Here is a 13,329-nt window from a genome sequence, read left to right as displayed (position 1 = left end):
TACTAAGGGACATATATTCATTTCTCTTGAGACAGGGAAATTATGTTTCACTATCAACATAAATGGTTTAGAAATTAAAGACTGTGTCAGAAACACCAGTTCTGTCAATAACTGAAAATAAAGCGTATTGATTATACTCAAAACCACATGTATTTCAGCAGCTCAGTTTGCACAAACTTATTTTCTCTCACGTCCTTCATGACTTTACACCCTCTGAGACTAGAATTTCAGATTTAAATTGTTCAGCTGATCATTAGGGGTAGGTATATTTGATATTATTTGTCTACTGTTTAAAAATACAAGACTAGTAAGGTAAACTTATCCTTGTGATAAACCACTGGTTAGTAACCTTAACAAGAGAGATGGTTATTGATTAATATGTACTGATTTAATTTGTTTCAGGGTCATGTAAAACCAAAAGGCAAAACAAAAACACACAAAACCCAACTTTCCGTACTGACACAGTTATCAGGTGCCGTTTTCCAGCTTTGAAGTCTCTGGTATATTCTGGCCCATGAAACTGAATTAAGAAGATGGAGCATCACGCTGAATAACAGACTTTCCTAAGCCCTTTATGTCTAGGAGAGAGAGAAGTCTCTTGAAATGTTGTACCCTTCATGGAAACAAATGTCAAGAAAAAGAATGTGAACAAAACCCGTAATGCTCTGCCAACTCCTGGACAGGGCCCTGCTAGTGTCTCTAGTATTTTGCCTTCAGAGAGGATTTCACAATCTGACGCATCACATCTAGAAGCTGGACCCCATAAAAGGCGACCACGCACTGTAACACTGTCAAAACGATCAGATTCTTCAAACATGTCTCAAGTGCCGCTGAATAGGCCTGTCATCCCACCAAGAAGACCTGGTTTCAGGCTATGCTGTATCTGTGGCAGAGAATTTGGGTCACAGTCTATTTCTGTACATGAACCCCAGTGCCTAGAGAAGTGGCGTATTGAAAACGCCCAGCTACCAAGGCATCTCAGAACACCAGAGCCCAGGAAACCTGAGGTCCATGCTGGTGGTTCCTGTACACTTACAGCTGAAAACGAGGCAGCTTATCATAATGCTCAAGCCCAGCTCCTGCCTTGTGGAAACTGTGGCCGAACCTTCCTTCCTGACCGTCTCACTGTGCACCAAAAGCATTGCAGAAGAGGTAGCAGCAGCATGGGGCTCTCAAGCTCTAGCCCCCATAAATCTGGTAAAGGCCCGAACTTTGGATCTGGCTCAGCAAGTGATGATCCATCTAAGACTCATCAAGGAAAGAGAGGTGCTGCACCGGCTGTATTAGATGAGGTAAATTACTAAGCATGCGCTGTATGAAAGGGTATGGATGCATTTTGATGCTAGGCACTCCAGGGGAGCCTGAGTTCCATAAAATTTGAAATCGCTTTCCTTCAGAAGCATCTTTTGGCTCCATGCAAATGTTTTTTCTGCTGAGCAGTAGGTAAAGGAAAGGGAAATAGTCTGCATGTAAGGGAAACTATGTATTCCTATTTCTTTTGATTTTCCTGTTGAAAGGGAGTAGTTGGGTTCTCATACTGTCTGAGAGTTATGTCCCCAAAAGGGAACATTGTTTGCTATAGATCTCTGGGAGATTCTGTTGAGCAGTTTAGGCAAGCTTTGAATGTTATATGTTTTAGCAGTTATTAAGCATTTTTATTTAGTTAACATGAAATAGAATGTTTCATTATCCTGTAAGCACTCCAGTGATTTTTATTTTCTACCGTTATTCTCAACCTTGACGTGGAACACAAGTTTATTGAGAACTCCATGTTCAAAGGCAGCAACACGGAATATAACAACAACAAAATAAATAAGATTGCACACTTCTTTCCACTGAATTTGATTCAAGATCCAAGAATAAAGAAGCTGATTCACATTATCCAAAAGCTACACAAACTTTTGGGTAATGGCATATTCCTTCTGCATTTGTTTCTGCACAAACTGTCTTTTGGATGGGAGTTTTGTAAAAAATAAATGTCTAAATTTAGTCCCAATGTCTAAAATAAAAGGCTTTTGGTTTGGTTTTTTTTTTTTTCAGTGGGAGTTGGACTCTTGATTGCCTACATTACTTTTGAAAATGTGATTTAGCTTTCTCAGTCACCAAAGGAATGCAATGCTATGCAAAGCATTTCTAAAAGCATTTTTAAAGTCAAAGCATGCTGTATTTAGGTTTTCCAGCTACTGAAACAAATGGAGATAATAGCACTATCCTAACAAACAGGAGTATAAAGGCAATGTGAGGCATTATTATATTTTGCTATTTGAGGCTACTAATTGATAGATATTGGCAAATTAGGTCCACTTTTCAGGCCTTTTATCAGCATATTTCAAATAACCTACAGAGTTCGAAGTGCTGCACAGGTGCATCGATAGCTGTAGGAAAGGAGATGTTCTCATTGTGTTCTTACACCATGTTGTACCATTTACCAAAGAACTAGCATTACTCTAAAGGTGACTGTTCAATGAAAGGCATGCATGTGAAGCAGAGAGTTTTGTCCATAATACATAATTCTGCATGTTTAAAAAAAAATGGAGAGGGGGGAATGGTGATAGTTATAATGTCTTAAAGTTTAGAGTGTGGTTTGGCATTGAGAATGACTCTGTGAAAAACGTTGCCCTCTTGCACAACGTATCTGCTCCCTGTGTGGATTCAGTCACATCTGCTGACTTGTTGAACAACAACATTATTACCACTTTTTACTTCTGTGAGCTCTGCAGAGCCAGAATGAAATTTGTTTGAATTTGTTCTCCCTTCTGTGTGAACAACAGGTTTCCTCATTTATTTCCAAGCAGTTACAGTTCATCAGTTGCAGCAGAACTAATGAGGCTGTACAGCTCACAGTTTGTGATTGACTCTGGAGGACTTTATTATTAACGGTGACTTTCAGGAATGAATGATGGATTTTACCTCTCTGAGGTCCTTTATTTTATTATTTTTAGCGCTGTCCTTTTGTACAGAGGTATGCATTAAAGGAGAAAGAGAGAAAGAAATATCCTGGGATCTCAGGGACTGTTCAGAACTGGCAGGCCGCTTCTAAGAAGCGGTCTCTTTTCCGTAGGTTTAAATTCTCTGTGTGAGGGTCTCCACCTCCAGTGGAAAGTTTTGAAAGGTCCACACATTGAAAGATGTTGAAAAGTGCTAAGCTCACAGAAGGACTGCAGATTTGCTAAGAACTGGGACAAGGTCTGTGTGTCCTCCACAGTCTTCATCTTTTTCCAGCATATGCTTTTAATTTTTCTCACCTTGCCAGCTACTCAGCTGTGTATTAATTCTGTTAAAAAATACCACTAATGGAGTGAAATGGCAATCCACTTTGGTCCTAGCGGGAGAGGATTTGGGGCAGTCCGCATCTCACTTAACAGACCTACTCAGTTACAGTGAACTGTTTAACTACCTGTTTAAAGTCCTGATTCAGCAAAACGTCAGAGGGAAGGAGTAACTGAAAAACCCCCAACCCTTCCATAAATCAATTAAATCAATTTTTGCAATGAAAGATATCCTAAATTTAAAAGCTAGATTTTCCTGGTTTTAAAAGTAAAGATCTGTCTGATTTGGTGGCACACCATGTAAAGGGCATTTTAACTTTACAACTGCAAGCACTTTTGCCTGTGTGCTTCTGTCCTGGAGCTCTCTCTCCCTTAGCAAGTGCAGGATCAGCTAGGCGAGTAACATTACTGGAAAACACTTACTCAGGTGGGCATTAAATGTCTTCAGAGCTGGATACTCAAGAGCTGCTGTAAGTCATCTCTTCTACTCACTGTCCTCATTCTCAGAATGCATGAATGCATCTGAGTTAATCATGTCTGGCTGTGTAAAACAAACACAGCCTAGGCTTAAGAGACTCTTAAGGATCACATCAGCTCAGAAATTCTGTTTTGAATTCTGCTGTGATATCCCAGATGATGGAAGTGATGTCTGGAACTACTGAAATTCAGACTTACACTAAAGCAGAGTGTGTTTTTTATTCTTTCGTAGGCAAAAATGTCTGCTACATGTAAGTGACTATTGATGACTTGCTGTGGTTATATGTGTTAGCTTTTTTGACAACAGATAATACTGATCCTGATACTATCACATGTGTCACTAGCACATGGTGCTGCCATCTGCTGTTTCTTTCTTATCAAATTAACTACCTAAAAATAAGATTTCAGTGATCTTCCTTTACTGTATTGTAATGCATTTTAACACAGCGTAAGTCTTGAAAACTTGTGTACCAACAAAATGCTGATGTTGTATCTTGCTCTAGCATAAAGTCAAAGGTAAAATGAAAATTCCCTCAGATGCTGTGTAATTCTAAGGTGGGAAGTCAATGATAAACTTTGTTTGCCTCAGTTGCAGCAGTTTTGAACACCTTCTTAGGAGAATACTGACAAATGTATCTGCAAATATAGGAAGTTAGATGAGAATGAACTATGAATGGATGGCTTTAATTAAACTTATTGAGTATTATCATTGGGACTGATTGCACTTCCTGCCTTTCTGCTTTTACGCAAATTCCATGTTCATTATACTGATGTATTTCTTTTAAAAGATAGCACGTAGGGAGTAAAATGGGATTTTTCTAGTGCTTCCAGTGGAGTAAAATTTTTAATTACCCACCATCTGGCAGAATTACCTTGCTGTTCAAGGAAATCTCATACACAGCCACATGACCAGTCCCAACGTTAGTCTGCTGCTGTGTCAGAGCAGTGGTCAAAAGCACTCCAGAAGGCTGTGAAATGCGCCTTTGGATGGTCATGAGAGCCAGACCACAGCTTGTTCCTGTCTCTTATGCAAAATCCATCTTATTTTCCAGAGAGGAATGTGTGGGAAGGGCTGCTTTTGTACAACATGATGCTGTTGATAAATGTTTGTACCAATTTTTTTCCTGAACTTTTCCTTGCTTGGGCAAATCAAGCCTATGATGAGACTTCTGGCCTAGAGCAGGAGGCCTCCTCTCCTCACATTAAAATACATGGATAATTAAACAAATAAGAGAGGCGGGGGTGTGTGCAGTCCTGGATGGTAAATATTTACGGAGGGGAGTTTTGGAGTGAGTCTTATTGGGTGTACTTAAAAAGAAATTAAAAGCTTTGTGCAGTATGGGAGGATGTAACCTCACATAACACCATAACAGCAGCCTGGGGCTAACCTCAAGTAATGTCAGGTCTCTTGAAAATACATAGTTTCATGGCCTTCTGAGCTAAATAACTTCATTCATGGTCACGCAGACATACTTAGCAGTCTTGGAGAAAAAAAAGAAAATACTGAGACACCGGAGGAAAGCCGAACTGCACTGTTAAGTATTTGTAGGTATTTTTATAATAACACATGTCCTTGGGAACAGACCTTCCCTGCAACCTTTTTTAAGAGTGAAAAACAAAGCTGTGAGCAGACAGCCTAGCCACTGGCCTGTGAGTAGTTTGGGTTGGAAAATTGTGGTGATTCCAAAAATAGTTTAGTTTCAAACTGCAGGCCTCCAGATGTGACATTTGGGATAGGTACACTCTGAAGAGAAAAAGAAATGAAGGATAAATATCATCAGCTGTAGATATTCCAAATAAAGCTTATCATACCTCAGATTCCACAGTTAAGCAACAAAAGAGCTGTTACTACCAACTGTAAGGATATTCTCCCTCAGATTTTATTTTTCAGGTTTTGAACATGTGTGTATCTAATTTGATGTGTGGTAATGGTTCAAACTTGCTACATTTCTGGAAAAAAAAATTATTTCATCCTTAAAGTGATCTGACTCCTTTTAATTAATTCTGGTCTCTGCTATTATTTCTGCATAGTTTCTAATTGTGGAAGTTACAAACCAGAGTAACTTCTACTTGAAGAGATTTCTTAAACATTTTTTTTCACCAAATAGGATTTAGTTATGAACCAATTCCAGTTGATAACTTTGGAAAACAAAATCCTCTATTTAGCTGCAGGCCTGGTTTTGCTCAGTTGGAAGACAAAAGCCACCTATAAATGCTCTGTCAGGATCTGGAGGGATCACAGTATTGTTCATCCAGTCTCTAGGTTCTCAGGTGAGACTACCAAAAAGTCCATCTCAGAACTGTGGAAATATATCCAGATTGTACTGGATGGAGATGACTAACTTTTGTCTCGCAGGTCTCTAGCAGCTGTTGAGTAGTAGGACATCACAATGACTTTAGAACAAGTGTAATGGATTTAAACGAAGCAGTCAGAGATAAAAAGATACCGCCATTCACTAGAGAAATATTTGTAAGATTAAAAATTGTTTGATTTTAACAACAATATTTCTTGCATCTGTTAAATTTATTTGGAGTATTTAATTTTTTAAGTGATTTTTCACCTGTTTTATATTAGGACCTTGATTCTCCTTGAAGCTATATATTTGTTTTTATTATATAGCCCCATATGGTGGAAATGATTGTGATTGATAGTAAGTGTGACTGTCATTTGTATTAGGATTCTTTCTTGCCATTCTGGTAGTATATAGAGTCCCTACAAACTGTATGTAAATTAAATTGCTCTTTCCTAGTTTTGAGCCAATAAATAATCTATTTTACTGAATACCAGGAACCTAGTTAATGAACACTAGTGAGGAAAATGTGCTCCCGGTGTTTTTACACCTAGTGATTTTTTTAAGAAAACCATTTCTATAATGCTATAAGCATAACTATAACAAGCATGCACAGTGAAATGAGCTCAAGAGTTTAGACTATAGTATCCTTATATACAGCTCTCCAGAGCCTACAAAGAAACATACACTGCCTTCAGAAGACTCTTTATCTGTACCCTGAGTCTTATCTCCAAATCAGACAAGGTCTAGCTCAAGAGCTGAAGCAAGGAAGTAGGCAAAAATTGATAATGAAAAATTACAGAGTATTCTTAAAACAGCTGTTGCTATATTCAGCTATGAATAGGAAAAGAAGGTGGTTTTTATACATGTATATAAAATACATATATTAAAAAGACCTTGTTATCAAAGATGGCTAAGGAAATTCCATTTGAAAGTTAAGAGGATGAAAATGTCCTTGGGAAGACTATCTTTGGACAAGTTATATTTCAATTCACTGTGAGAACTTTCCAGATTAAGTCCAACATATCCCAGCAAAAATACACTTAGTAGAGTAATATTTCTTCATGTAATTGAGTTTACATGTGTGATACAGGAAAGAAAGCTTATGCAGATTTTTCACTAATGACATTTTCAGACTGTAGCATAAATGTGAGAAGAGCTGCCCAGAATTTCTTGAATACACTGATGGGCTGACAGAAAGAGTCATAAATACTGGAACAGGTTGCTCTTTGTCTTACATGGCAGCAGAGGAAAAAAATGAAATCCCCACCTCCCTTGTTTGAGCGAGAAAGGTTTCCCATGTTTGGTCTGGCATGGCTGTCCCTCTACCTTTAGGAGACCAGGAAAGAGCTCGTCTCTTACTGCTATCCTGCAGTCAGAAGCGCAGGAAGCGCTGGCAGTCGTGAGGCCCATCACTGTGCCTCAAAGTCCTGTCTCTGCTGCATGTTTTTACACTACTCCTGGAACAGGGCTGGTACTGACACCACGCCTAGCCCAGGACATGCCTAAGGACGCAGTAGAGTCCATAATCTGCAATACCACAGTAATTATATATTTGTCAAGCTTAGAATATGTATTTGTGGAGTTTGGGGTTGAGGGATTTTTTTTTTTCTTCCATTGAGCTGTTTTTCTCTGCAAACAAAAGCAGATCTGCAGTGCAGAAACAATAACTTGCTTAGAGTCCAGTCCTACCCTCAGTGCAGTCGCTGGCAAAGTTCACACTGAGGCCTTCGGGGTAAACAAGAAACAGTTCCTATTTTACCCCTATCCTGAAATATCCTGGACTGGTTTTAATCCTTCAAGACCAAGAATTCCACCAGCTAACTGACCTGTGGCAGAAGTAACGCGGGGTTAAGGACCACAGTCACAATTTTGAGACTCTCACTGTCCAAGTTGAGAGATGTTAGGGTGAACACAGCGCTTTAACTGTGTTCTGCCTGGAGACGGGATCTTTCTGCTACTGCACTAGGCATCAGCAGTTTAGCTGAGGAAGATCTGTTGCTACTTTCCGTGTTACCTCTGTTTGGTAGATAAAAATAGGGCTTCAGCATTTAAGATGGACACTGTGCTGCAGCAACCTGGTCAAGCAGAGGAGTTGTTTCTGCACATGAAGACTCAGCATTTCCATGAACTCGATGGTGTGAAAATAAAAGAGCTAAAACCTATACAGCTAAGTATTAACTAGGTGACATGCATGAGTTTTCAGCCCAGCATCTGCAGAAGGAGCCTACTTTTTCCAGGTAGCCAGTTAATGAGGCAGTATCTCTTATAAGTGTCAAGGTTGAATCCAGACAAAAGAAAACTGACAGAAACAGTTACACTGATTTCACAGATGTGAACTGGTTTCTTAATCTACATGATTGCTTTCATCCAAAGTTGTTCTGATTCAAAATTAATGTTGAAAACATTATTTATTCTTCTTTGCAATTGTTATTTGCAGGCACAAGTGATAAGACGGCCACAAACAGTGATTTGTTACATATGTGGCCGTGAGTATGGAACAAAATCTATTAGTATCCATGAGCCACAATGCCTGAAAAAATGGCACCAGGAAAATGACATGCTACCCAAGCACTTGAGAAGGCCAGAGCCCAAAAAGCCTGAAGTCAGACCTGTACAAGGTAAGCTATAGACTAAATGAGGAAATGGGAGGAAGAGTGTGGGTGGAAGAAAAAAAAAAAGAAATTTAAGGAGTAGCTTAATGGTTTGCAAGTACTCCTTTCTTCATTTTACTCCAAAGAGAAGGTAGGCATCACAGCTCGCTTTAAGTTTCTGTTAGGTGTCCTGTTCTCCTTTTGTGGTGCATCCATGAGAAGTAAGAGTAGTTGTGGCCTTGTGGGACATGCCTTCTGGGACATCATGTGTAAGTATGTTCTGAATCAAAACATGGAAAGATTAGCAACCTGCTTCACAGCTACATCACTACCTTTTGACTGCTTTCAGTGCTGTAGAAAGCATATTTTTAAGATGGCCAAAAGCATGCAAGAATAATGTGCAGACTTGACACATACAGTTATTAAAATAAAATACCCTTCAGGTGACACAGGGGTAGATACTTCTGCCAGGTTTCACACCCATAGCATCGGTTATAAAATAAGCCTGACATTAGCACTCAGCAGTGGTAAATGGTAAGTGGCTTTGAAAATAGGAGTTCTGTGGTAAAATAAGAATACAATACTAAATGCATGATGACTGGTAGAAAATAAGGTATTTTTAAAACCTACCTATAATATATACTGCAGTTGCAGGTTTTTACTGAAATATATTTATAGATAAAAATGCAGTATCTTCTACAATGAACATTCAGTGGATGTTATTAGTCCCTTTTTTTTTACAAGCCTTAGAAGCTCTCTTTGTGAGACATTGTAATATAAACACAGTGGGTAGAAAATATATGTAGTCTAAAATAAGTATTTTATTTCTACTCATTTGTGTTTGTGCTGTGGGTTCTATTTTGTAAGATGCCTCCATCCTACTTCTTCAAATCAATGAAAACTGACGATCACCACCACCCAACAGAGCTGGGCTCCCATATGTATCCCGGGTTGTGTGCTCACTGTAGGATGAAAATGAAATTTTATCTGTGCTTTGCCTGGAAGCTGCTCCCAGGACTTCCCCATTCCTACATGAACCTATTTCAGCATTTCAGCTGGATGCTTTCCCTGGCCCTGCCAGCTGGTCTGAGCTACTTTGGCCCAAGTTTGGACCACTCGCTCACAGGCAGTTAATTCACCCACTTTTTTTTTTATATTCCCCATAATTTTCCACAGCTTCCCCTAATGTCTGGAAAAGTAGACAAATTCTCCTACAACTCACTGTGAAAGAGTTATATGCTAGATCAGTTTACAGCAGTACAAAGAAATATGTCCTCAGAAGATACACTCAGAAGAGAGCAAGATAGCTGAGAACACTAACCAGCTGTTCAAAATAATAATAACTGCAGCTCAAATAATATCAAATCAGGACATGGTTAACAGATGCCAAGCAGCAGAGTTGAATCTGCACTAAAAGATATGTTCAAAAGACTTTTTCATTGTATTTGCTCTTTTTGTTGTTAAGCTCTTTTTAATTATTACATGTTGTATGGTAAAAAAGATGGAGAAAATGAGGATTCCATCTGAAAGAGGAGGATGCAAAAGGACAAATCAGGTTATTTTGAAATGCACTATCTTATTTTGAAGGAGTGGAAGCAGAAAGACAACCACTCTTTGAGAGAACAATCCTGTAGAAGGCTCCCAGATATGAATCAGAAAATTGTCTCATTTATGCAGTGAGTCATATCAGGCGCCGCGCATCTCATACGAGGTGTTGTGTGCCCACGGTTCCCCAGGGGACACTGACCTGCTTCCAGCATCTGTCCCTAAATGCCTGCTGATGCAAGTCCGACCAGTTCTGTAGCTTGAGCTAAAATTGTTGTTCCCCCTGCAGTTGCCTCATGCTCCTGGCCTCAAGAAAATAATCTCAATGTTGTTCTTTTTCCGTAAGACTTACTCTCGATCATCTGGTAAATGCTATAACTGACCTTGAGACCACATACACGTACTGCATGTCTCACAGTTTCTCAACTTAGGGAGGAGGGATTACCCCTGTTGTTGAATGGAATGGGCAGTGTTCAAAAAAAGCTCAGAAATATTAACTGCTTACATAAAAGTTTTTATAACTTACATAAATCTTTTTCTGAAAACTCAAGTGTCACGGGAAGATAACCGCTGCCCTGATTACACAGTGTTTTGTTTGTGGAATGCCTAACACATGCCTGCAAGGAGAAAGTCTTCTCTCTCCCTCTTTTTTTTTATATTCAATAAACTTTCCAAAGTACAGAAAATACACATTCATTTCCTGCAAACAAAGAGGATATTTGTCTCAGCCAAGAAAAGAAACACTACTTGGTTGCTCTTCTAACAAAAAGAACATTAGGAACAGGCATATTAAGAGATCTAAGGCTTATTGTGGTTATGTGAACCATTGGATATGAATCATATTAAAACTGTATGGGCCTTTAATGAAGAGCTCCATCATGTGCCAATGACAGAAACCATGGAATATTTTTAAATGCACAAATCCTTTTCTTTTAAAAATTGTCTGCTGCTAACAGCTCAAAGACAAGAACAGTTTTTCAGTCTTTTTCTGTATTGTCGTGTCTTTTGAGAAGGGCAAAGGAAATACACCTTTAAGTCAAGCCATGTCGATTTTTTTCTGCATCCTCTTCAAATGAAAACCCTTAATATCTCAATCCAGGTATTAAGCAATCTACCTGGCCTTTTTGGAAATCAGTTTGAAACAAAATTATGTAAAAATTCATTTCAAGATTGTCCTGGTTCTGGCTAGGATAGAGTTACTATTCACCTGAGCTGGGTGGAGGACTGGAGCTGGTAGCCCCTATGGCTGGGGCACCCAGCTGGGATAATTAACTAATTAGCTAACAGCTGGGGTTAATTTACCCAAATTAGCCCAAGGGCTATTCCATCCCATGTGACATGGGAGGGTGCTGAGGGGAGCCTCCTGCTACTTGGAAGAAACTAGGTGTGGAGGTTTGTTGTAAGCCATTATACTGTATTTGTATTCCATCACTGTTTTGTTTTCTTCTGTCATTACTGTTAAATTTACTTTTTGTTCAATCTCAACCCACGTGTTTTTTTCTGGTTTTCTTTTGTTTACCAAATCTCCCCCTATTCTCTTGGAGGGTGGGGGGAGTGGGAGAGAGACTGCATAGTCTGGTCCCAATTGGGGCTGAACTACGACAAAGATGAAAGTAAACAAGATTTTTTTTTTTTATACTCAAATCAAATCTTGAAAATACATCTGATGGGAGTGCTTGAAGAATGCTGCTGAGCTTTCAGTGCAGTCACTCCTCCTGCAGTGGAAAATAATGGAGGGTAAGGCTGGATTAGTGTTTAGATGACAGTAGATGCATCAGCGCGATGACCTCACTGGAAGCTGTGGCTTAAATGAACAGTAGGTTTTGTCTGTAAGGTTTTAGGCTTACCTAAGCTTTACTCCATTTATTGGCAAAACTTACATAGGCTTCAGCAGGAAGAAGATTGGGCCCCTTGTCCAGAGCAGTACAAAAAGCATATTCTCAAGTGCAATATGCTCCCACCCATTGCCATGGTCAGATAACACATGCTCATTAAACAGAGCTTGAATTAAAGCCAAGAAGTGAAATTTGCTGATAATAGTATGTATGCAAAGATGTTAATAATTATCTGAGAATGCATATCATAACACACAGCTCTGTACTCTCATACAGTACAAAATTATTCAGTTTGAAGTTAATGTAATTCAACCCCTGGGACAAAGCAGAGTCTTTTTAATATGTTTTTTACTCTTTTGCTTTTTTCTTTTCCTTCTTTTTCATTTGCAAAAGCAATATGGTTTGGTTAAACTGAAATGCTCAGTCAACAGGTATTTCCTGAAAATATTTTCCATAAAGAGCTGAATGTGGGTCTCCAGAATGAAAGCTGATACTTTCTTTTTTTAATTTTCCAGCCAAAGGTTTCTATGATCTTGATTCTTTAAATGAGGCTGCCTGGATCAGCGCCCAGAACCAGCTAGTTCCATGTGATATTTGTGGGCGTACTTTTCTTCCAGACAGACTGATCGTCCACCAGCGCTCCTGTAAACCAAAACCTGCAACATGAAGTGGATGTAACACACACGCATACATACATATACATGCATGCTCGTACAAACACACACACACGTGCACCCATACTTTTCAGCCAAACTGTGAGAGAAATAAAATCCAGCTAGAGAGCCATGGGCATCAAAACTGTAGTGTGTTGTCAGATTATGTGATCCTCCAGAGTAAGATCAGCAGTTGCTCCTGTAGTATAAGGTCAAATATGGTGATTTTTTTTAGCCCAGCAGTAGCAAAAATGCCTGCTCATTTCTGCCTTTGGGTAGCATTACCTTGAAACTGTGGTTTGAGAAAGATGGCATAAGAATACTTGAAAGTATTATTAACTTTCATCTTCCTTCTCCCGATCCTGTGCTTTATTGCGTGCAGGAGATTCTGAATCAAAAATCCTCCAAGGTTGCTTCCTGAATTGCAGTGCTGCCTTCATCTCTGTTGGTCAAATGTAGGATATTCTTCAGCCCCACCCCTTTCACAGCCCTTCAGATTGGGCTACCTGGACCTTTGAAAGAAGTCAAGCCTTCTGCATGCGTTTCCCATCTTACATGGCATGTATGGGGTTTTTTTTTGTATTCAGCAACAGAAAGAAATGAGCCATAGCTGTTAGGGGTCTTTCACTACGGAAGGTGATCATCACCAAGAGAGTATCCCACAG

General features: G+C 39.3%; 1 protein-coding gene across 1 annotated transcript; it reads left to right on the top strand.

The window, feature by feature from the left end:
• Positions 1–537: 537 nt before the first annotated feature.
• ZNF475 (zinc finger protein 475) lies at positions 538–12,953 on the top strand. Its single transcript, XM_086771082.1, has 3 exons — positions 538–1,292; positions 8,478–8,658; positions 12,527–12,953. Exons 1-3 carry the CDS (start codon positions 618–620, stop codon positions 12,676–12,678), a joined length of 1,008 nt encoding a protein of 335 aa, XP_086627208.1. The 5' UTR covers positions 538–617; the 3' UTR covers positions 12,679–12,953.
• The last annotated feature ends 376 nt before the right edge of the window (positions 12,954–13,329 follow it).

The sequence above is a fragment of the Chlamydotis macqueenii genome, chromosome Z (assembly GCF_036417535.1).
Source record: "Chlamydotis macqueenii isolate bChlMac1 chromosome Z, bChlMac1.mat, whole genome shotgun sequence".
NCBI classification, from domain to species: domain Eukaryota; kingdom Metazoa; phylum Chordata; class Aves; order Otidiformes; family Otididae; genus Chlamydotis; species Chlamydotis macqueenii.
The sequence above is the reverse complement of the archived record's forward strand: the minus strand, read 5'-3'. Positions and strand labels throughout refer to the sequence as shown.

What these genes read in the sequence shown, in the direction of transcription:
- ZNF475 (XM_086771082.1), top strand. Translation starts at nt 618, where the DNA reads ATGGAAACAAATGTCAAGAAAAAGAATGTGAACAAAACCCGTAATGCT. An exon ending in CACCGGCTGTATTAGATGAG is followed by an intron (nt 1,293 to 8,477) that starts GTAAATTACTAA and finishes TGTTATTTGCAG; the next exon opens with GCACAAGTGATAAGACGGCC. An exon ending in TGAAGTCAGACCTGTACAAG is followed by an intron (nt 8,659 to 12,526) that starts GTAAGCTATAGA and finishes TTAATTTTCCAG; the next exon opens with CCAAAGGTTTCTATGATCTT.